The sequence below is a fragment of the Giraffa tippelskirchi genome, chromosome 11 (genome assembly GCF_054371585.1).
Source record: "Giraffa tippelskirchi isolate mGirTip1 chromosome 11, T2T-mGirTip1v1.2.pri, whole genome shotgun sequence".
Lineage (NCBI taxonomy): Eukaryota > Metazoa > Chordata > Mammalia > Artiodactyla > Giraffidae > Giraffa > Giraffa tippelskirchi.
Genome location: NC_137285.1, coordinates 149,194,034 through 149,214,246, shown reverse-complemented (window position 1 = coordinate 149,214,246; position 20,213 = coordinate 149,194,034). Strand labels below are relative to the sequence as shown.

General features: G+C 43.2%; 2 protein-coding genes across 4 annotated transcripts in view; both read right to left on the bottom strand.

Moving 5' to 3' along the window:
• Positions 1–334: 334 nt before the first annotated feature.
• On the bottom strand, positions 335–3,412 carry CNTF (ciliary neurotrophic factor). Its single transcript, XM_081544548.1, has 2 exons — positions 2,465–3,412; positions 335–1,309 (listed from the first exon to the last, which is right to left on the bottom strand). The coding sequence occupies exons 1-2, from the start codon at positions 2,576–2,578 to the stop codon at positions 824–826; spliced, it is 600 nt and encodes a 199-aa protein (XP_081400674.1). The 5' UTR covers positions 2,579–3,412; the 3' UTR covers positions 335–823.
• Positions 3,413–4,248: 836 nt separating this feature from the next.
• The window catches only part of ZFP91 (ZFP91 zinc finger protein, atypical E3 ubiquitin ligase), a 34,734-nt gene continuing 18,769 nt past the window's right edge, over positions 4,249–20,213 (bottom strand). For 2 of the 3 annotated variants that reach the window (XM_081544540.1, XM_081544541.1), the window contains 9 exons: positions 14,020–14,226; positions 13,732–13,768; positions 13,341–13,442; positions 12,676–12,810; positions 12,191–12,241; positions 11,703–11,781; positions 10,698–10,812; positions 8,256–8,355; positions 4,249–8,022 (listed from right to left, as the gene is read on the bottom strand). In XM_081544540.1, the coding sequence (XP_081400666.1) occupies positions 7,512–8,022; positions 8,256–8,355; positions 10,698–10,812; positions 11,703–11,781; positions 12,191–12,241; positions 12,676–12,810; positions 13,341–13,442; positions 13,732–13,768; positions 14,020–14,226 (1,337 nt within the window). In that variant the 3' untranslated portion in view covers positions 4,249–7,511. Of the gene's footprint in view, positions 8,023–8,255; positions 8,356–10,697; positions 10,813–11,702; positions 11,782–12,190; positions 12,242–12,675; positions 12,811–13,340; positions 13,446–13,731; positions 13,769–14,019; positions 14,227–20,213 lie in introns of all 3 variants that reach the window. The other variant, XM_081544539.1, reaches the window with a different exon arrangement.

The window sequence follows — 20,213 nt, the reverse complement described above, 5'->3', positions numbered from 1 at the left end:
AGCGCTGCCTCTAATGCCCTCAGGACACAGTTGGGAGCGTTTTCTCAGCCCTTGGGGATCGAGGACACAGCCGCACTCCCCACCCCTCTGGGGCAAAGAGGGACAGTGAAGAGGCCTGTAATCAGGCCTTTAAAGTGAAGGGCGCACAGGCTTCGGGATGCCAAAGAGCTGGGTCCAAATTCAGTGTGCCATTGGCTAGGTGGGTAACCCATTTCTGCAAGCCTGTCTTCGCATCTACCAAAGGGAAATACCCGGCTCCCTCCGGAGGGTTGTTGTGGGAAATCATGATCCCACAAAGCCCCTGCCATGGTGGTTCAATGTAGTAGATACTCAATAAATGTTAATCATGATCTTTATTATCCAAGAGTTTGAAGTGGCGAGAGTCCATGATTTTTAATTCACTATTTCAGTCTTCTCAGACGAGTCATCCACGACTGGAGTTAAAAAATATATTTCTCCTGTGAGGCTGTTACATGCCTGTAAAGGTTGTTGAGTAGGTAGGAGAGGTTAGAACACTGAGGTGGGGGAATGTTGCCCCTGCCCACATTCCTTTATGGCACGCGCGCACACACACACACACACACACACACTCACACAGGCACCCCAGAATAAACCTGTATGCCTATCATTCCTTTATGGCACACGCGTGTGCACACACACACGCACCCCAGAATAAACCTGTATGCCCATCTGTCCATGTCTCCAACCCTGTGAAAATGCCTGTGGTTTTAGAGGTTTTCAAAACTAAGACTGGGGAACTGAGGCCTCAGAGAACAGTGTCTATTCCTTCGGAAGAGAAAGCAAATCAGAGGGAGCGTAACCGCTACATTTTCTTGTCCTTGGTGGCACAACGGCTCCCACGCGCGGGGACCCCACTTGGACGAGAGATGGTCCGCAGGTCATGGACGGACCTGACCGTCCACTGAGAAAGCTCTTGCAGCACCTTGAGGCCCCACAGCTTCTTCTCAAAGAGACCAGCATCCCCAGCGAGAAGGGGCGGCCCGTCATCCTCCCGGGGGGGCACCCCGTGCTCCAGGAGCGCCATCAACTCTTCCAGCTGGTACACGAAGGCAGCCACCTGCAGGAGGACGGTGTGTATTGCCTGGTGGAAGTCTTCTTCCGCCGGCGTGAAGTGTGCCCGCTGGTCTTCTAACAGCAGGGCCAACATCCTGTGGAAGGCGCGGTACGCCCGGAGGTTCTCCTGGAGCCGCTCCGCCTCCGTCAGCTCACTCCACCTACAGGAGCTTGCCGCCGGCACACCGTCGACCGAGTCCAGGCTCATGTTCTCGTTCAGACCCTGATGCTGCATCTGGCCAAGGATACAGAAAAACGTCACGCCTGCGGTCACTCCACCGCGCTCACTTCACCTCTAAGTCTCACACAGCCTACTCATTTCCTGGTCAAGGACCCAGACTGTAAAGAAAAGTCTAGAAGAGGAATCCTTCCTTTGGGATCCACGACTGGTGTTAGGAAGGCCCTGTTCTCCCAGAATTTACACACGCTGCTTTGCTCATTTTTCTTGGGAGAATCCGCAGCTTTCGCTAGGTTCCAAAGGTTGAAAACCACTGCCTGGTCTAGAAGTTTTTCCTCCCCACCTGACACTCCCTCCTGGCACCTAGAATATTACAATCATACTGGAGTTTAAATATTTTAAATATACCTAAAGACACTGGCCATACATAAGAAGCTCTGAAATACAGCCATGACAGAACTGATCTAACAGGCCTCTCCACTGCCCACTGTCACTGGTGAGGACAGTCATTTATTAGAGAAGTCAATAGCAATAATTTGTATTTCAAAGTCTGATTTCTGACTGCTGGGGCTTTATGAAGATAAGCCAATCCTCTGAGAACCTAAATTCAGAGCTCTCCACGGGAGCCTGCAGTGTTTCCACAGCAGGTCCTAGGTGAAGACTGACGGGGACCTTCCTCTACAGAAAACGTGCCTGAACTCCACGGTTATCTCCTTAACAGTCAGACACTTCCCCAGTTCTCCAGGGATTCTTCCAAGAGATGCTTTTTATAGTATAGGTGACCTTTCTATTTAGACACACGAACACTCCTGATTGTATAGGGTCCTAATACTATAATAGGAAAAATTGGTTGGTTTATACTGCTTTTCACCCAATTCTATACACTTCACTCAGACTTTTGTTTCATATATAAAGAACCCAAACTTGGGAGGGCTCATGGTTCATCTCCTCTGGAAGAATTCAGACAGGTATTCAAATTAGGAACAGTCTCCAAGACAGACAGACAATTCTACCTAGAACCCCATGTATAGTTATTTAAAGAACATGTTTCCTAAACAGCATATAGAAAAAAAGGCCTTACGAGTGCCCAGTGTATAAAACGACTGCATGATTAGGGCTTTTGTAACCGGTAACAGGACCAAAATATGATGGTAAAGGGCGGGGTCAGAAGAGATGAAGTGAAAACAGACAACAGCAAGGTCAGCAACTTACGTAAGAGTCCACCAGAGCAGTCAGGTCTGAACGGATCTTCCGTGCTAGCCAGATGGAGCGGCTACACAGGTCCCGGCGGCGAGGGGGGAGCAGCGAATGCTCCGCGAAAGCCATCCCTGAACTCAGCAGACGGTCCCAGCAAACAAGGGAGCTGGGTCTGTCTACACTGGGCCAAATCCACTGGGCATCTCTCTCCTAACGGGACTGTGCACCCCCACCCCCTGGCCTGACTCAGAGGTGGCAGCGAATTCCTGGCTGTGGATTTTTGTGCCTGTGGAATCAAAGGCCCCTTTCAATCAGCTTTTTGTCCTGCAGCGTCTGCCTCCATCCCTCTCCTCCTCAGGGCCTTGTGTGCTTGTTTTCATGCCACCGTTTTGCTTTTGCGCTTAGCAACAAGGTCACTGTCACACCAATTCTCAGGACGCCCCTGCCTAATGCAACCTATTTCATACACACGTACGATCAGTTCATTTTATTACCACCTGCCCTGTGCTCCCCAGGTCCTTTTCTCTCTTCTTTGGCCTGGTATACAATCATATTGTTACTATTACTGATACAGCTGCCATTCATTAAGCATCTACTCTGGGCCAGACACTGTTCACTGCTTTAAAGCCTTTATTTGACCTTTAGAATAATTCTACAAGATAAATAGTTTCTTCATTTTACATATGAAATGCAGGCTTAAAGAAGTTACTTAATGTGCACAAAATCCAGTAACTAGGTTCAAAATTTAAATATAGGTCTTTGATTCTACAGCTGTTTCTCCCAGTGACTTTCCAATTTCATTCTTTGGGTGGTTCATATTTTGTTCAAGACACAAAGTTTACATGAAATAGATCCTCTAAAAATACAGCATTTTTTCCCACTCCCATCCTTTTGCTCTGTTTGAAATTAAATTTGCACTTGATTACAAGTCATCTAAGGGAGCATCTCTATCATCTCAATCATGGCGCCTTCCTTGTAGCCTCCAGGATGAGGCAGGGACTGTTTAGGGCTGCTCTCCTCCAAAGGACGGAAACACCCAACGCTGACTTGGTAACATTTCTGAGGCGCTCTCACTCAAGTGACAACACGCTTTTTTTTTCTTCCTTATCCCAGTCATACCACATTGCTTCTTAACAAAATAAGAGAATGAGATGGACTGTGAAGCGAAGGCAGAGTTTCAAAGTGCTTATAGCATTGTTCTATCGCATGTAACTGTAGGTTCGAGGGTGATGCCAACTGCGTTAAGAGTCACATGTTTCATCCCCAAATGAATCAAGTCGCTCTATTTTACCACAGACACTACCGTAAATTGAAACTCATGCCTTCTCAGGGGAAAATCCCACAATGATCGGGGGACCCAGGGGGACAGAAACGGGCCAGAGTGGCTGTCACAGCAGGCCGTTAAGGAAGGTGGCAGGAGTCTCTTTTTTTAACTCAGTACTTTTATGGACATTGAGTTTTGTGAAGAAGTACTGATATTAAATGCTACCAGGGTTTGTCATTATCAGAGTGAAATTAACCCCATAGCTTCCCTTACTAGATTAAGATGGCCACCTTTTCCAGATCATCAAAACATGGAAAGGATTTCCAACTTTGCCAAATGATCAGAATGGCATCTCAGTATTAGAAATCAAGAACTAAACAGAGTCAAAAGCTAACTACCTGATTCTCAACAAGTGCAAACAACAGTTTCTGCCACATAAACCTGCTCTGAGGGCCCTTGGTTTTCTCACTGAGCAGCATCAACTACTTCACCCCAGCGCAACTGTAACTCAGCACAACCAAGGAAGACCAGCTGCTTCCATGAAGACAATTTTTATTTTTCTTCTTTACATTTTATTTTGGATATGCCTTAGCTAGATTAAGAGAAAACAAGGATTTGAAAAGCAGAGTATCCCTTTTATTATAATTTCTTTTTACATAACCTTTTCAACCTAGATTCAGGTAACTACCTGTCTCTCTCCCATCAAAGGAGAAGGGTCCTGCATATTACAACAGGCAAAAAAGGCTTTTAGGAAATAAAATATTTTAAATTGATTCATTACAATTTTTCAATTTTCTTGAGTACATTGGAAGGTGGGAAAAGGCAGGAGGGAACAATGGTGCTTCAAACAGCCCGGCCTGTAATAACCTCAGTGCGGCTCAGCACACTCTCCGTTTTTCTCCAAACAGGTTCTAAGGAGGTCCAAGTGCTCCATGTGGACGCTTTTCCATATCTTAATGTTTCTATTTTTCCTCCCAGTCATCCTGGCCAGTGTTTATCTAAATTCTCCGAAACATATTAAGTCTCAATTATGCAAAACAACCCCGGGCAACCACAAACAAGAGGAAAGCACCCCTTGGAGAAACAACACCTGTATCAAGTACATTTTCAGAATTCAGAACTGCCAATTAAAGATGGAGAATATGCTGTGGGAAGAAGTTATTAAAAATGTAGCAGAATTTGATTAAGAGTAGGAAACGGAGAATTTTAAGACTGAGTTCCTTAGAAGGACAATGACGTAAACATCTGAGGAGCACAAAGTTAAAGGGAAGAGAAACTGGTGACAATTTTCTTAAAACAACTCTTTCCTTTGCTGGCATCCCTTTCTCAAAAGGAAAAAATAAAACAAACTAAATCCATGAAAAATACCTGAAAATTTACCGCAATCTGCTGCAATAATTTATTGAAGCAAATTACAAGCAAATGGTAGCTATGAAGAGTGTAAAGGGGAGCCTCTAACCATGAGAACTGATGAGTTGCTTTTGGTGGGGAGGAGTGTGATAAAGGGAAGAAAGTATTTTCCCTCTGTCTCCAAGTTTTCTTTTAAGAATGCAGTCTGCTTTTGTGTAGGGGGCTAACACATTCAATGAGTAACCGCTGCAAGTGTAATTCTTGGAGACCGAGGATAAGATAACCGTGAGGATGACAAGTGTGGGTACAGACGCTGCTAGTGAACAGTGCACAATGGCCTTACACCGGAAAAGGACTTCCTTGTAGACCCACTGATTACTCTTATAGTAGTTTCTTATCTACTCAACACACCAAAGTCAACTCTAAGTCCTCACTGTGGCCAGGAAAGCATATTCTCTGCTCCTCCTGTCCTTATTCCTCTTTCTGCCCCGCCCCCAGGGCAAAGCCTCCGCACTGAACGCCAAACCGCAGCTCGCCCTCCCTGCCCCCTGGCATTCCAACACTCACACCAGTGGGTATAGAGCAAGCCTCTCTCAGAGATGACATTTTGTTACCCTTCTTTTTTTGGGGGGGGGAATCAAAGAGAAAACTGATAAACTTTGTAGTTTTAGTGTTTGTGAAAAACAAGCTGTTCCTTATTCTGTTCTCAGCAATGCTTCATTCTTTCCAGCAGCCGTTACACGTTTCTAACGAACAATGAACAGGGTGAGCCTTTCATCCCAGTTTCTGAGGTATGTAGGGTAGAAACTGCCTTTCTGGTTCTCTAAAAATGAGCCAAAGTAGGTTTCTAGTCTTCTGGAAGTTATGAAATTGTACAAAACTATCTCTCTCCCATGGACAGTAGTGAGCAATCCACCCCGTGAAAATCCCTACCTCAAGGGCAGTGGTAATTCCTGGAATTTCAGGGGAAAGCCAAAGCATTGTACAGATTGACTGGGTTGAAGACTTCCTTCTCCTGAAGTGTTACTGAGAAAGAAAACAGAACAATCGCCTCTGACTTAAAACCGTCTCAGACGATCCTTCTCTGACGGCAGTGCCCTTGGCCAACTGGGAGCTGGGACGAACCCACGATGAAACAAAGCAAAGACAACGGGGCCAGAGCTGGGCTGACGGGGTACGTACAGAGAAATGATGGAGACGAAGAAAATGCAGAATTCTCAAGAGAAAACCTTGCATCTGTAGTTCAGACCCTGAATAACCTCCTTCATCCCCTCAAAAATTCCTGAAGCTCGACGCTCTGCAAGCTCAAAGAGTGCCAGTTACCACACCCCCCACCGTCCTTCCCTGAAGAGGCTTCCAGAAAAGCACGGTAGTGATTCTGTTAGTGCTGAGGACCAGCTTTTTGGAAAGGCCACTGGAGCGCTATGATTTCAGAGGCTGGCTGTGCTTCTTCAACCCTCTACCTTGCCTTCTACAAGTACCTCTTATGCAAAGGATCCCACGTCAGAATAATGTAATCTTGCCCGGCCCCACAAAATATAGCAACAAAGACCAAAAAAAATCAGACTTTCCGTTAATAAATAAGCAATCTCAGGTTCCACAACACAAAAACACACATGTTCAAAGTGCAAATTTCTTTCATCAGTCTGGGACTTCTCACCGTCTCACCGACAGAGCCCTGTCCATGGCCAGAGACCACACGGCGGGCGGCCCCTCCGAGCTGGGAGCCTGCTTGCAAGCGAGTGAGCACCATTGAGAACCTTATGGAGGAGCTGGGGGGGCGGGGGGGGTGGGGCGGAGCGGGCGAGGAAGGCGGTGAAGGTGAAGAGGAGGGAGGTGGTCCCCACGCAGCCTGCCTGCCTTCCTTCACCCGGAGGGAATGGAGGGAGAGGGGGTGAGAGATGTGCGCTGTTTTAACAGCTCACCCTGCTCAGGGGCCCTAAAGTGCCAAGTCAAGCTGCCAGCCTCCAGAGATTAGAAGTATATGATACTTGGAAGATACATGTGCTGCAAGGGTAGAAGCCAGAACCACAGGGCAGCGGGAAAGGAGGAGAAGGGGTTGAGAGGATATCAATATATTATTAAGAGTTAAAAGCTGATCCAGAGCACATCGAAGTCACAGGGTGAAAGGGGGGTCTTCTGATGAGCAGGAAGTCTGCCTGGTTGGAAATGAGTTTAAAAAGAACCCTTCCTTTAAGAGCTGCTGCAGTGGCTTCTTTGTCGAGCTTTCTGGGAAAGGCAATGCCAATTTCATAAAGGGGACGACAGAGGGAGAAGAGGGGGTGTGTGTGTGTGTATGGGTGTGTGTGTGTGTGTGCTGTGACCCAATGGAAAGAGCAGGCCCTTCAGTTATTTCACTAGATTTTTAAATGCTTTCAATTTTTTTTTTGTCCTTTTTGTCTTTTAAATACAAAGTCTGAGTCGCCCCAGCGCCTGGTCTGCCCCAGGCTACGGCCCCGCCGAGTCCGAGTCTTCGATCAGGACCTCTGCAGTAGCACCGAGGATGTCCGAGTTCATGACCAGCCCGTCCGCGCCCGTGCCGCCCCCGCCGCCCACGAAGAGCTTGCCGTCGGCCACCAGGCTCACCCGCTCGGGCCCGCTGCAGAAGGACTTGGACACCCCCTCGGCTTCCAGCAGGAGGCACTCTCCGGGGGTGGGGTTCCCCAGGGCCTCAGGAAGCAGCGGCAGGCCCTGGCTGTCGGCAGGCGTGCTCAGGGCCTCGGGGCTCGAGCCCAGGATGTCTGTGCTGGTGATGAGCGCACCGGCGTTGGCGGCCAGGGCTTCGGCAATCAGCACCTCGGGGTGGCTTTTCGCTTTGTGTGCCACCACGCTGTCCTTCTTCTCAAACTTTTTGCCACAGATACTGCAAGAGAACTGGTAGAAGGAGTCTGCATCATGTTTCTTCATGTGCCAGTTAAGGGATGCCTTTTGCCGACAAGTAAATCCACAGATCTCGCATCTAAGGAGAGTGAAAAAGGAAACCGCTGATCAGAGAGAGAGGTAAACAGCCCTCTGATCTAGGGTCAGGGTCGCACTTATAAACGAGTCAGCAATCGGAAAAGGTCACTAGGCAATAGCCCTCCCAGTCAATACCCGCTCTCACCCTGGCGGCCGCTGGGATGCCAGGAGAGGGGCTGGTCCTCAAGCGGGGTGCGGCCCCCCTCTCCCAGGTGCCCAGGAACAAGTACTCACTGTAGCGGCTTCTCGCCCGTGTGAATCATCCGGTGCACTGCCAGGTTGTGGGAACTCTTGAAGGCTCGAGCACAGTATTCACAGATATAATCTCTTTGATCTAAGAAAAATAGTGTGATTATTATTCCACTTGGAATCTCTCTTAAGTATTTTTTCCTAGCTTACAAAAAGCAAGCAGATAATCAGGCAGGTGAATTTAGAGTAAAAGCAATGTAGAGTATAAGCGCTCTGGAATAGACGAAGCTTAAACAGCATGAGGGGATTCCCGGGCAGTCAGTGGTTTAGGGCTCCGCAGTTTCTTGGCCAAGAGCAATTCCTGGTGGGGCAACTAAAATCCCACAAAGACTGCATAACACACTCAAAAAAAAAGTATCGTTTTCATCTTTTTTTTTTTCCAGTCTAGTCATTCATTAACGTAAGAACCTGTTTACAGTAACAAAAATAAAAAACACAGCTAGAGAGAAACATGAGAACTGGAATCCTAATCTCAGTTTTACCAGTAAGTCAGATGCAGGATAAATTGCTTAGCAAGTAAACAATTATATTTCTCATAGCTTTTATTCTTAAAACAGCTTTTTCACAGATGGTGAAAGCTGAATGGTTACGTACAAAGAAGCTGGCGTTCGACCAACAACAAGATTAAAAAAAGAATTTGACATTACCTAAAGAAAACTGATCCATACACAAAGTGGTATTCATATCGTCTGTTTCAGGTTTAAAAAAAATGTTACCCAAGATAAACAATTTAAACTACTGTCAAAAAATCCTATGGGGCAAAGAAGCACTGGACTTATTTTCTTCTTTATCAACTGGTTGGGGAGAAAGTGGACAAACAGATGATCGATGTCTATTTGTTGAACAAATGGCCACTCCACTCTTTGTATGCCTTTCACTTAAAATGACTAGAAACAGTCACAGTGAAAACACAAAGATAAGAGGCAAACAACATCCAATGTAATCCTACACTCCATCCCAAACAGTTCTAAAAGCAAGTGTGGAAGAAGAGCCACGTCTCTCCCACCTGAACGCAAGGAGGCATCACCTGGGGCTCTACAAGACACGGAGGCGGACTCGGAGCTCACGAAGCAAGGCCTGTCCGTCTGCATTCCTCATGAACAGCAGGGTCTAAAACGCTGGCTATACTCCTAACCCAGGAACAATTCTCACCATCTCTCAGGTCTGGGCCACATTCCCAGCTCCACGGGAGCATGACGAACCCATGTGGAGTGTTTCACATACTTAAGTAAATTATATTTTCAAAGGAAGCCAATTCACACTCATTTGGAAAAGTAAAACTCTCTAACACTGACATCATAAAATCGTATTAACTAAATACAAATATTTGTAATGGACTTAATTTCTACAACAGTGTTTGTCATAGTCGGCTTATAAAATCTAGCTAAAGTAGTCTAAACGGGTTATCAGAAATTATTTTCTATAGAATGAAACAGTGTACCAGGGAGGAGGAGCAGAGAAACGGGGGAGATGGTGTCCTCACTGAGGAAACGCAGCGGAGTGCAGAGACTGTACGCTGTGCGTGAGACCTCAGGGTAAAGCCCAGCACTGAGCCCGCCAGGTGCCCGCTCCGTGCAGTCAACGGCACTTTATATGTTATCCCACTTCATCCTTACAGTAATGCAGCGTTACTGGTATCATCATTAACCTCACCCAGCCCAATCTGTTCCTATCAGCTGCACTGCACCGAAATTGTCAAGTGGCTAAAAATGAATGATGTCTGAATTCATTCAATAATACGTATTACAAATGCACTCAATTTCTCTTTTCGAGTCGACAGCTCCTATAGGAGGTTATGTGCATGCACAGTTGCTCAGCAGTGTGCAACTCTTCACAACCCCATGGACTGTAGTCTGCCAGGATCCTCTGTCCATGAGATTTTCCAGGCAAGAATACTGGAGTGGGTTGCCAATGCCTCCTCCGGGGGTCTTCCTGACCCAGATACTGAACCCGTTCTCTCCTGTGGCTCCTGCACTGGCAGGTGGATTCTTTACCACTGCGCCACTTGGGAAGCCCCCAGGAGGTTACATGTGGATTCAGTAGCTAGCCTCTGTGACTCCAGTAGCAGCAGCAGTCTGGGAGAATGTCAGTGGGCGAGATAGACCATACACGAGCCTCCTCCTACCAAAGCTTTCTCTACACACTCCTCATTTCAGTCCAGGTAGCCACTACAAGTATCTATCTAACTGAAGCAGAGTTAGAAACGCTCCCAAAACTATTATTATTTTTTTTTCCCGCTAAAAACTAGCTGTGTAACCACTGGCAAGTTACCTAATGTTGCTCAGCCTCTGGTTTCTTGGCTGTAAAACAAAGAGTACTACAAACAAACTTGGTGATGATGGATGGATAGGTTAGAAAAAAATATTGTTACCCATCTACACACTTAACAGTGCATTTAGCTACTTGATAAACGTTTTAAGAAAGTACCTGTATGATGTTTGGCATGTCGTAGAAGTTGCTTCTGGAGCCTGAAAAGTCGTCCACAGGAGGGGTGGGGACATACATATTTCTTCTTCAGCAAATGCTGGTATTTAATGTGGTGCTAAAACAGTAAAACAAAGTGAAGAGATAAAAATCAAGGCTTCCAGAAAGCTTAGCTCATTCCTTTGCAAAGTCAAAATTACTGAAGGAAACCCAAACCCCTGGTGTGTGAACAGGGGGCACAACCATCAAGCAGCCGGCCCTGTAATTCGCCAGCAGTGTGGCCCCGGAAGACGTACTTCAACACTGCAAGCCCAGCCCGCATTTGTAGAACGGAGACGATGATAACTGTGTCGGAGTGTCGTGGGAAGACACAGATCGTATATTGCACAGTGCTCAGTGTAGCAAATGGCACATGAGCACAGAATCACACCTGTCATTATTATAACAGAGCCAGACTCAGGGAGTAAGGCCTTAGTCGTACGTGATACTTGCTGCTAAAGATCAAACACTTCTTAAGCTTTAGTAATCAGTATTTCATGTCTTCTGCTAGACCTAAATACAAGTTGTATCCTTGCTCATTAAAAAAAAAAAATCTACTCACTTAAAATCCTCAAGCTAAAAATTTATTCAAAATAGTAATCAAGAAATCATAGGTTTCAGTTGTTAACCTTATTCTTTAATAATACACACTAAAAACAAAATCTGTTTAACTGTGTCTTAGTGTGTTATTACACAATCATCTATTATATCAGACGTATTTACACCATGAGAAACACTGGAATATCCCAAGATTCCAAGGAAACATTTAAGTTCAGGTTCTTAACCACTTAAAACAACAACAAAAGCCCAACTGAAGTAATTTGATGTTTAATAAATGATTGTCCTTGACATTACACATTTAATGATAAAGCCTACACCAGTTCACAAACTATAAAGTCTCAATAAGTATGAGAACTAGTAACGTAAAGTAACCTGCAAGTCTGCCTTATTTGAAACAACTTCACTGACCTGCAAATAGCGAGGGTGAGCAAGGACAGTTCCACATCCTTCCATCTCACAACGGACGTACTGGATCGGAGGCTTTTTTCTAGTGACAATATGAAAGAGAAAAGACAGCAACAAGAGAGGCAGTGTGCAGTGGCCTTTAACTCAAACCGCACTATAGGGAAGAGCTACTCTACAGTACGAGGAATTAAAATCTCTTTGACTAGTTTATAGCTTGCACAGAATTTATGTTAGAAATAACCAGAAACTTCCAAATGTTTAGTGTTTTAAAAAGAGCACAAAATAAACCGGTAACTCCCCCAAAGGCAAAGAAGTGTTACAACTTTTTAGAAACTTTAAGGTCCTGCAATGGAAATAAAAACATAAGTGGCTCTGCATCAAGGACACCGATGAAGCTGCTTTTGTGAAATTCTTCACTAGTCATTAACGTACGAGTGCAGGGCCCACCGCCAGAAAGAAGGCACAGCCCTGGAGGACTAGAAATCACTCACCTCCTTTTGGGTAACCGTGGGCTTTTGTCATCTTTTCGCCTTCTTCCTCTCCTGTAATTAAAGAACAGAGGAACTGTCCACACAGTCCAGACTGAAGATAAAAATGAACTGAGGATACGCTCAAGGCCAAGCCGCTGGAGGCAGAAACAGCGGGTAACCCGGAACACAGAAAGCCAAAGACAAATGCAGCAAAACCAAAGATTTCCCTCTGAAGCAACTTCACTGATAAACAGGACTGCACCAAAAGTTAACTGAAAAAGTAGAAGTTAGTCTATTATCTAAAAGCCCTAAGAATACAAAAGGTACTCTCCTTGTAACAGATATGAAACTTATGAAGCTTTTGAGAGTCTTTCCAATCACACTGTCAGCTGCTTGAGACAGCAATATGTACACGTCAACATCTTTCCTCACACTCCTATCCTGTTTTCCATCAGTGACCTGAAAATCTGTTAAGCTTCCATTTTCAGTAGTAACTGCCTACTCACTTCCTAGGAGGTTCCTCAGCTTCCCTAATTTCATTCTCTTCTTCTTTCACCTCTACTTCGACTTCCACTTTTATTTCTTTCTTCTCTTTCTCTTCTTTCACCTTCCCTGACTTTCTCCGTGGCTTTGGGGTTTCCCTGAAAATACAAACACATTTCAACATTGGTATCCAGCAAAGGACCCTTTCAAGGACACCAGTGACAAAAGGGTAAAGCCTGGAGTTATCACTGATCTATTAAAAAATTATGCTCCTCAGTATATGAAACGTGGTTTCCAGCCACTATTTGTCATATGGACAGTAACCATACACATATTTAAAGCCAATGTGATGACCCCAACCCCCAAGCTTTGTAACAAAGCCTTAGAATCAAATCTCACTATAGATGTAAAGAGAAACAAAAGTAAAAAATTCTAAGTATTCAGGCAACTCATGACATCTTAAGATAAAACAGGCAGATGTCATAATAATTTGAATATGAGCAAAACAAAGTTCTATAAATGGAAGAGAGCGCTGTAGCAGGGAGGAATAGGATATGCTAGGTTTGTAAAATAAGTGCAAAATTACTCCTTTAAAAATTAAGTCCATATCCATTAGTTTGGCAACAAGGTGAAATAAAAGCAAGCAAAAAATTCCTAACTTATTTTCACCAACAAACCCGAGACATACCTTTCTAAGTGGGGTTTGTAGGTCTCATCTCTTGGATCATCTTTGAACGGTATTTCTTCTTCACTGATCAACATCTCTTCCTCCTCATCCTCTTCCTCATCACTGCTAAAAAGAAGCCAAAAGAGATTAGAAATCCAAGCTGTTATAAATTATATCTGACTGAGTTTATTCAGCAATTTACTTAGACGCAGCCAAAGATTCACAGCAAGTTATCTAGGATTTTCATTCTAATGATCTAGCTGGACTGCAACCTAGCTGCTTTACCGCAAAGAACAATAAGTGGAACTAAATCCACAAAAATCCTAGACATGCTCTCATTTCATTAAATAAAGGCAAGGCAAAGATGGCTCAGTGACACTAAGAGTTTAAGAAATAGTGCAAAGTTTCTTACCTAATGCCACCTGGAGACTGATGCTCTTCTGCAGCATCTAGAAAAAGTATAAAACAGAACTTTTGGTGTGAAGGTATAGATATTCTCTCTGAAGCCAAGAGACTCAAACCAAATTACAGTTTAGGGTCATTACACAAATGGAGAATTCTCCGTAAACTATCAAAACGGATCCTTCCTGTAACACCACATGTGACCCTAAAAGTCAGGCTGTTCTGGTAAATGTTCAACATTAGATAAAAATCAATAGGCAACTGGTTATTAAATAATCACACTCTGCTGGCACTGTACCATAATCGAGCTGATCTGTATTTGGTTCTGACTTGCAGATGAGTTGCAGTGAACCAGTCTTGGACCGAGAGCTGCGGGAGTTCTCTGCGTCGCGATGCCGAGAGACGGACGTCCGGCTGCTGCTGCGCCAGCCCCGGCTAGGCCGAGCTGCTGCAGCGGGAGCTTCCTGAGGGAGGGCAGACTCTTCCTCTTTCTCTTCCTTGGGATCTAGAGGAAAACATAAACCATTCTTTTAAAGTTTACAGTTGACCAATAATCATCTCTGTATATCTCTAAAGATAATACCTACCCCCCAACCACCCAGGGACAGAATTTTACTGATAAAATAGACGATGAGGGGAAAAATCTGATAAGAACTTATCCTTACTGTCATCAGTCTAAAGAAACAGCTTTGTAGGTTGCAAAGCAGCAATTTTATATTTATAGTTTATATATACATATATATATATATATATACACTAAAAAATAAAATGCTAAGAGAAATATACCTAAGATCTAACCTTGTGTTCTATATTTTAACCGTTAGATCTAAGACAGAAGAGAGTGGTCCCCAAAAGAGGACCAGATCTACCGAGGCGTGAACAAGAAAGACGCGCAGCTCCAGACGATTTAATGATGGAACAGTGCTGCGAGTGAGCGCGAAGAGCAAGTCCGTCAAGAGGGACTCCCGTGCCTTCCTTGCATCTATTCAATCTTACTTAGTATATTAAAAGTGAGTCTATTTTGACCATGGAAGATCCTTTCAATAATCTCAGAATGGAAACGTTCTTTCTAAGAACAGCACAGGATTTTAGATCTTAAGACTGATACATCTGACTTTATAAACATATAAAGTTTTCGGCATGGCAAATTCCACTATAAGCAAAGTCTAACAGCCCAATACAAAGATAGCAACTCAGTAAAAATGGTTTTCAAACGTGTGAATAAACATGACAACAAAGCTCAATCCACTCATAACAAGAGAGACTCTGATGAAACCAACAGTGCCATAGTAGTGTTCCCTTAGAATACTGGCAGCAATCCAAATGTTTGCCAACACTCTGTATTGGCAAGGCTTAGGAAAACAAGGACTCTTGACAGAGATTAACAGTGTGTATGCCAGTAAAACCTTTCTATAATGGACAATTTGGCAGTATCTATCAAAATTTTAAGTACATATACCTTTTCACATTAAGTTCAACTACTAGGAATTTATACTACAAAACTAAGATCACACTTAATATATGTGTATATATACATAGTATAAATCTGCCTATCTATATATCAATCTATATATATCACAACACTTCTGTACAAATTATAAGAAACATAAATACTGGCCACCTTCCAGGCAAGATCTAAAAACACTTTCAGTAATTCCACCTCAGAGTATCTTACCCTATGGAAAGAAACTGTCCAATGGAGGTCCACTACAGCATGTTTAAAATACTTAAAAAAAAAAATGGAAACAGTGTAACTTTCCATATTTAGGGGAAAGTGCTTATTAAAAAAGATATGAAAAATTAGCTTCCTTTACTGCAGAACAAGGTTGTGACTGGGAGTTGTTTCAGTTTTAACTACACTGGTTTGAAAGTTTTATGAGACCATATTAAAGTAATGAAAAAAAATTCATTTAAAATGCAGAGATGAATAGCAGTGGGAACTTCAACTTGTTCAAGATCACAAAATTATCTAAGTAGACCTAAAATTAAAAATCTTGTCTTGGGCTAGTCATCAAGGAGTTTACATCTAGGTCACCACTGGTTTTAAGAAAATTTCTTCAAAGGGAAAAACTCAACACCCTTTATAAAGTACTGCAACATTAAATAATAAAGAGAAAATTATTTCTTTTACTCAACCTACCTACACTAATGTGGAGTTGAAACCTAGTCCATAACCTCCTATATTCAATAAAGATCTTCTCTACTTCATGATGAAAGGATATGCCCACATCTTCTCATATTGTGGGTATTATCCACGGGACAAACAATATACAAACGATGGCAGTTTGATGAGAATTGCGTATCCTTACAAACAAAGCATAGCAGCCTGTTTTATTGAGTAACACACACATCACCTAAAACTCTATAGTTTTTTGAAAAAACATTGTCAGAGAGTGACAACAGCAAAAATGTCCCTCATCAGAAACGCAAACACACACCACCTGCCAGAATCAACTCTGTAAGATCTCTGGGATATAGTCATAGGTTTACAGCAACCAAGTAAACACCGAAGCATGAAAAAAGTTATACAAGCCAAGTAAGCAAATCTCTGTCAGATCATGTGCTGAGCACAAGCTTAAGGAAACAGCCTTAAGAGAGACCACATGAGACAAAGAACATTTTTTTTCAAAATATGCTCTAACAGCTACAGGAAATCTTACAAAACTAAAGGATATCAGAAGAATGATGCCTCAACAAATAGAAAAAATGCCAACAAAAAGAGAGCAATTATAAAAAGGAATCAAATTCTGGGGCCAGAAAGTATAATATCTGAAATGAAAAATTCATTAGAAGGTTTCATTAAACAGCAGATCTGAGAAAGGAGACACATTCGCAAACTTTAATATAGGTCAACTGAGAGCATCCACTCTGAAGAACAGAAAGAAATGAAGAAAAATTAACAGACTAAGAGATCAGTGGGGGACCATTAAAACAAACCAACACGCAAAGTCCTAGAAGGAGAGCACAGGACGGAGCAGAGTCAGCTCAGTCCAGTCGCTCAGTCGTGTCCCACTCTGCGACCCCACGGACGGCAGCACGCCAGGCCTCCCTGTCCATCACCAACTCCCGGAGTTTGCTCAGACTCATGTCCATTGAGTCGGTGACGCCATCCAACCATCTCATCCTCGCTCGTCCCCTTCTCCTCCTGCCTTCAATCTTTCCCAGTATCAGAGTCTTTTCAAATGAGTTAGCTCTTTGCATCAGGTGGCCAAAGTATTGGAGTTTCAGCTTCAGCATCAGTCCTTCCAATGAATATTCAGGACTGATTTCCCAGGACTGATTGGTTTGATGTCCTTGCAGTCCAAGGGACTCTCAAGAGTCTTCTCCAACACCACAGTTTGAAGGCATCAATTGTTCAGCACTTAGCTTTCTTTATGGTACAACTATCACATCCTACATGACTATTGGAAAAACAATAGCTTTTACTGGAAGAACAATAGCTTTGACTAGAGTAACCTTTGCTGACAAAGTAATGTTTCTGCTTTTTAATATGCTGTCTAGGTTTGTCATAGATTTTCTTCCAAGGTGTGAGCGTCTTTTAATTTCATGGCTGCAGTCACCATCTGCAGTGATTTTGGAGCCCAAGAAAATAAAGTCAGCCACTGTTTCCATTGCTTCTCCATCTATTAACCATGAAGTGATGGGACCAGATGCCATGGTCTTAGATTTTTAAAAACTGAGTTTTAAGCCAGGCTTTTCACTTTCCTCAAGAGGCTCTTTAGTTCCTCTTCCATTTCTGCCTTAAGGGCAGTGTCATCTGCATATCTGAGGTTACTGAAATTTTCTGATTATCTTGATTTCCTACAATCTTGACTCCAGCTTGTGCTTCCTCCAGCTGGGCATGTCACATGACGTACTCTGTATAGAAGTTAAATAAGCAGGGTGACAATATACAGCCTTGACGTACTCATTCCCCAATTTGGAACCAGTCCGTTGTTCCATGTCCAGTTCTAACTGTTGCTTCTTGACCTGCATACAGATTTCTCAGGAGGCAGGTAAGGTGGTCTGGGATTCCTATCTCTTTGAGAATTTTCCACAGTTTGTTGTGATCCACACAGTCTGAGGCTTTAGTGTAGTCAATAAAGCAGATGTTTTTCTGGAAGTCTCTTGCTTTTTCTATGATCCAACACATGCTGGCAATATGACCTGTTTCCTCTGTCTTTTCTAAATTCAGCTTGAGCAACTGGAAGTTCTCGGTTCACGTACTACTGAAGCCTTGCTCGGAGAATTTTGAGCATTGCTTTGCTAGCACGTGAGATGAGTGCAATTGTGCGGTAGTTTGAACATTCTTTGCCATTGCATTGGAATGAAAACTGATCTTTGCCAGTCCTGTGGCCACTGCTGACTTTTCCAAATTTGCTGGCATATTGAGTGCAACACTTTAACGGCATCATCTTTTAGGATTTTAAATAACTAAGCTGGAATACCATCACCTCCACTAGCTTTGTTCACAGTGATGCCACTTGACTTTGCATTCCAGGATGTCTGGCTCTGAGTGATCACACCATCGTGGTTGTCTGGGTCATTAAGATCTTTTTTGTATGGTTTTTCTGTGTATTCTTGCCACCTCTTCTTAATATCTTCTGCTTCTGTTAGGTCCATACCGTTTCTGTCCTTTATGGTGCCCAGTTTTGCATGAAATGTTCCCTTGGCAACTCCAATTTTTTTTTTTATTTATTTTATTTTTTTTGGTAACTCCAATTTTATTGAAGAGATCTCTAGCCTTTCCCATTCTATTGTTTTCCTATATTCTTTGCATTGGTCACTTAGGAAGGGTTCTCTCTCCTTGCTCTTCTTTGGAACTCCCGCATTTAGATGGGAATATCTTTACTTTTCTCCTTTGCCTTTTGTTTCTCTTTTTTCGCAGCTATTTGTAAGGTCCCCTCAGACAACCATTTTGCTTTTTTTGGATTTCTTTTTCTTGGGGATGGTCTCGATCACTGCCTCTTGTAATTTCAAAAACCTCCGTCCATAGTTCTTCGGGCACTCTGTCTATCAGATCTAATCCCTTGAATCCTATTTTTCATTCCCACCATATAATCGTAAGGGGTTTGATTTAGGTCATACCTGAATGGTCTAGTGGTTTTTCCTACTTTCTTCAATTTAAGTCTGAATTTGGCAATAAGGAGTTCACGATCTGAGCCACAGTCAGCTCCCGGTCTTGTTTTTGCTGACTGTATAGAGCTTCTCCATCTTTAGCTGCAAAGAATACAATCAATCTGATTTCGGTGTTGACTATCTGGTGATGTACATGTATAGCGTAGAGTCGCCTCTTGTGTTGTTGGAAGAGGGTGTTTGCTATGTCCAGTGAGTTAGTTCTCTTGGCAAAACTCTGTCAGCCTTTGCCCTGTTTTATTTTATAGTCCACGGCCAAACTTGCATGTTACTCCAAGGATCTCTTGACTTCCTACTTTTGCATTTCAGTCCCCTATGATGAAAAAGGACATCTTTTTTGGGTGTTAGTTTTAAGGTCTTGTAGGTCATCATAGAACCATTCAACCTCAGCTTCTTCTGCATTACTGGTCAGGGCATAGACTTGGATTACTGTGATATTGAATGGTTTGTCTTGGAAACAAACAGAGAACATTCTGTTGTTTTTGAGATTGCACCCAAGTACTGCATTTCAGACTCTTCTGTTGTCTATGATGGCTACTCTATCTCTTCAAAAGTATTCTTGCCCACAGTAGCAGGTATGATGGTCATCTGAATTAAATTCGCCCATTCCAGTCCATCTTAGTTCACCGATTCCTAAAATGTCAATGCTCACTCTTGCCACCTCCTGTTTAACCACTTTCAATTTACCTTGATTCATGGACCTCACATTCCAGGTTCCTATGCAATACTGTTCTTTACAGCATCAGACTTGACTTCCATCACCAGTCACATCCACAACTGGGCGCTGTTTTCCCTTTGGCTCCGTCTCTTCAGTCTCTCTGAGGTTGTTTCTCCACTCTTCTCCAGTAGCATACTGGGGGGAGTTCATTTTTCAGTGTCGTTTTTTCCCCTTTTCATACTGTTCATGGGGTTCTCAAGATAAGAATACTGAAGTGGTTTGCCATTCCCTTCTCCAGTGGACCATGTTTTGTCAGAACTCTCTACCATGACCCATCTGTCTTAGGTGGCCCTACATGGCATGGCTCATAGTTTCATTGAGTTAGACTGATCCATGTGATCAGTTTGGTTAGTTTTCTGTAACTGTAGCAGAAAGAATACTCGGAGAAATAAAGGACAAAACATCCTGAAGTCTAAAAAAAGACACAAATCCACGCAAACAAAAAGCTCTATGATCCTACTTCCAAATAATCTTACATTCACAGGTTCTCAACATCTTTTGAGAAGAAACAATCCAATCAACAGAAAATAGCTCTACAAGTATCAGACAAAATAGGCTTCAAGTCAAAAACTGCTGTAAGAACACAAAGTTAGACACTGTATATTAATAAAAGTCAACCCAAACAATGTAAGATTTATAAATCTATATATACCTAATAC

What these genes read in the sequence shown, in the direction of transcription:
- CNTF (XM_081544548.1), bottom strand. Translation starts at nt 2,578, where the DNA reads ATGGCTTTCGCGGAGCATTCGCTGCTCCCCCCTCGCCGCCGGGACCTG. An exon ending in CTGCTCTGGTGGACTCTTAC is followed by an intron (nt 1,310 to 2,464) that starts GTAAGTTGCTGA and finishes ATCCTTGGCCAG; the next exon opens with ATGCAGCATCAGGGTCTGAA.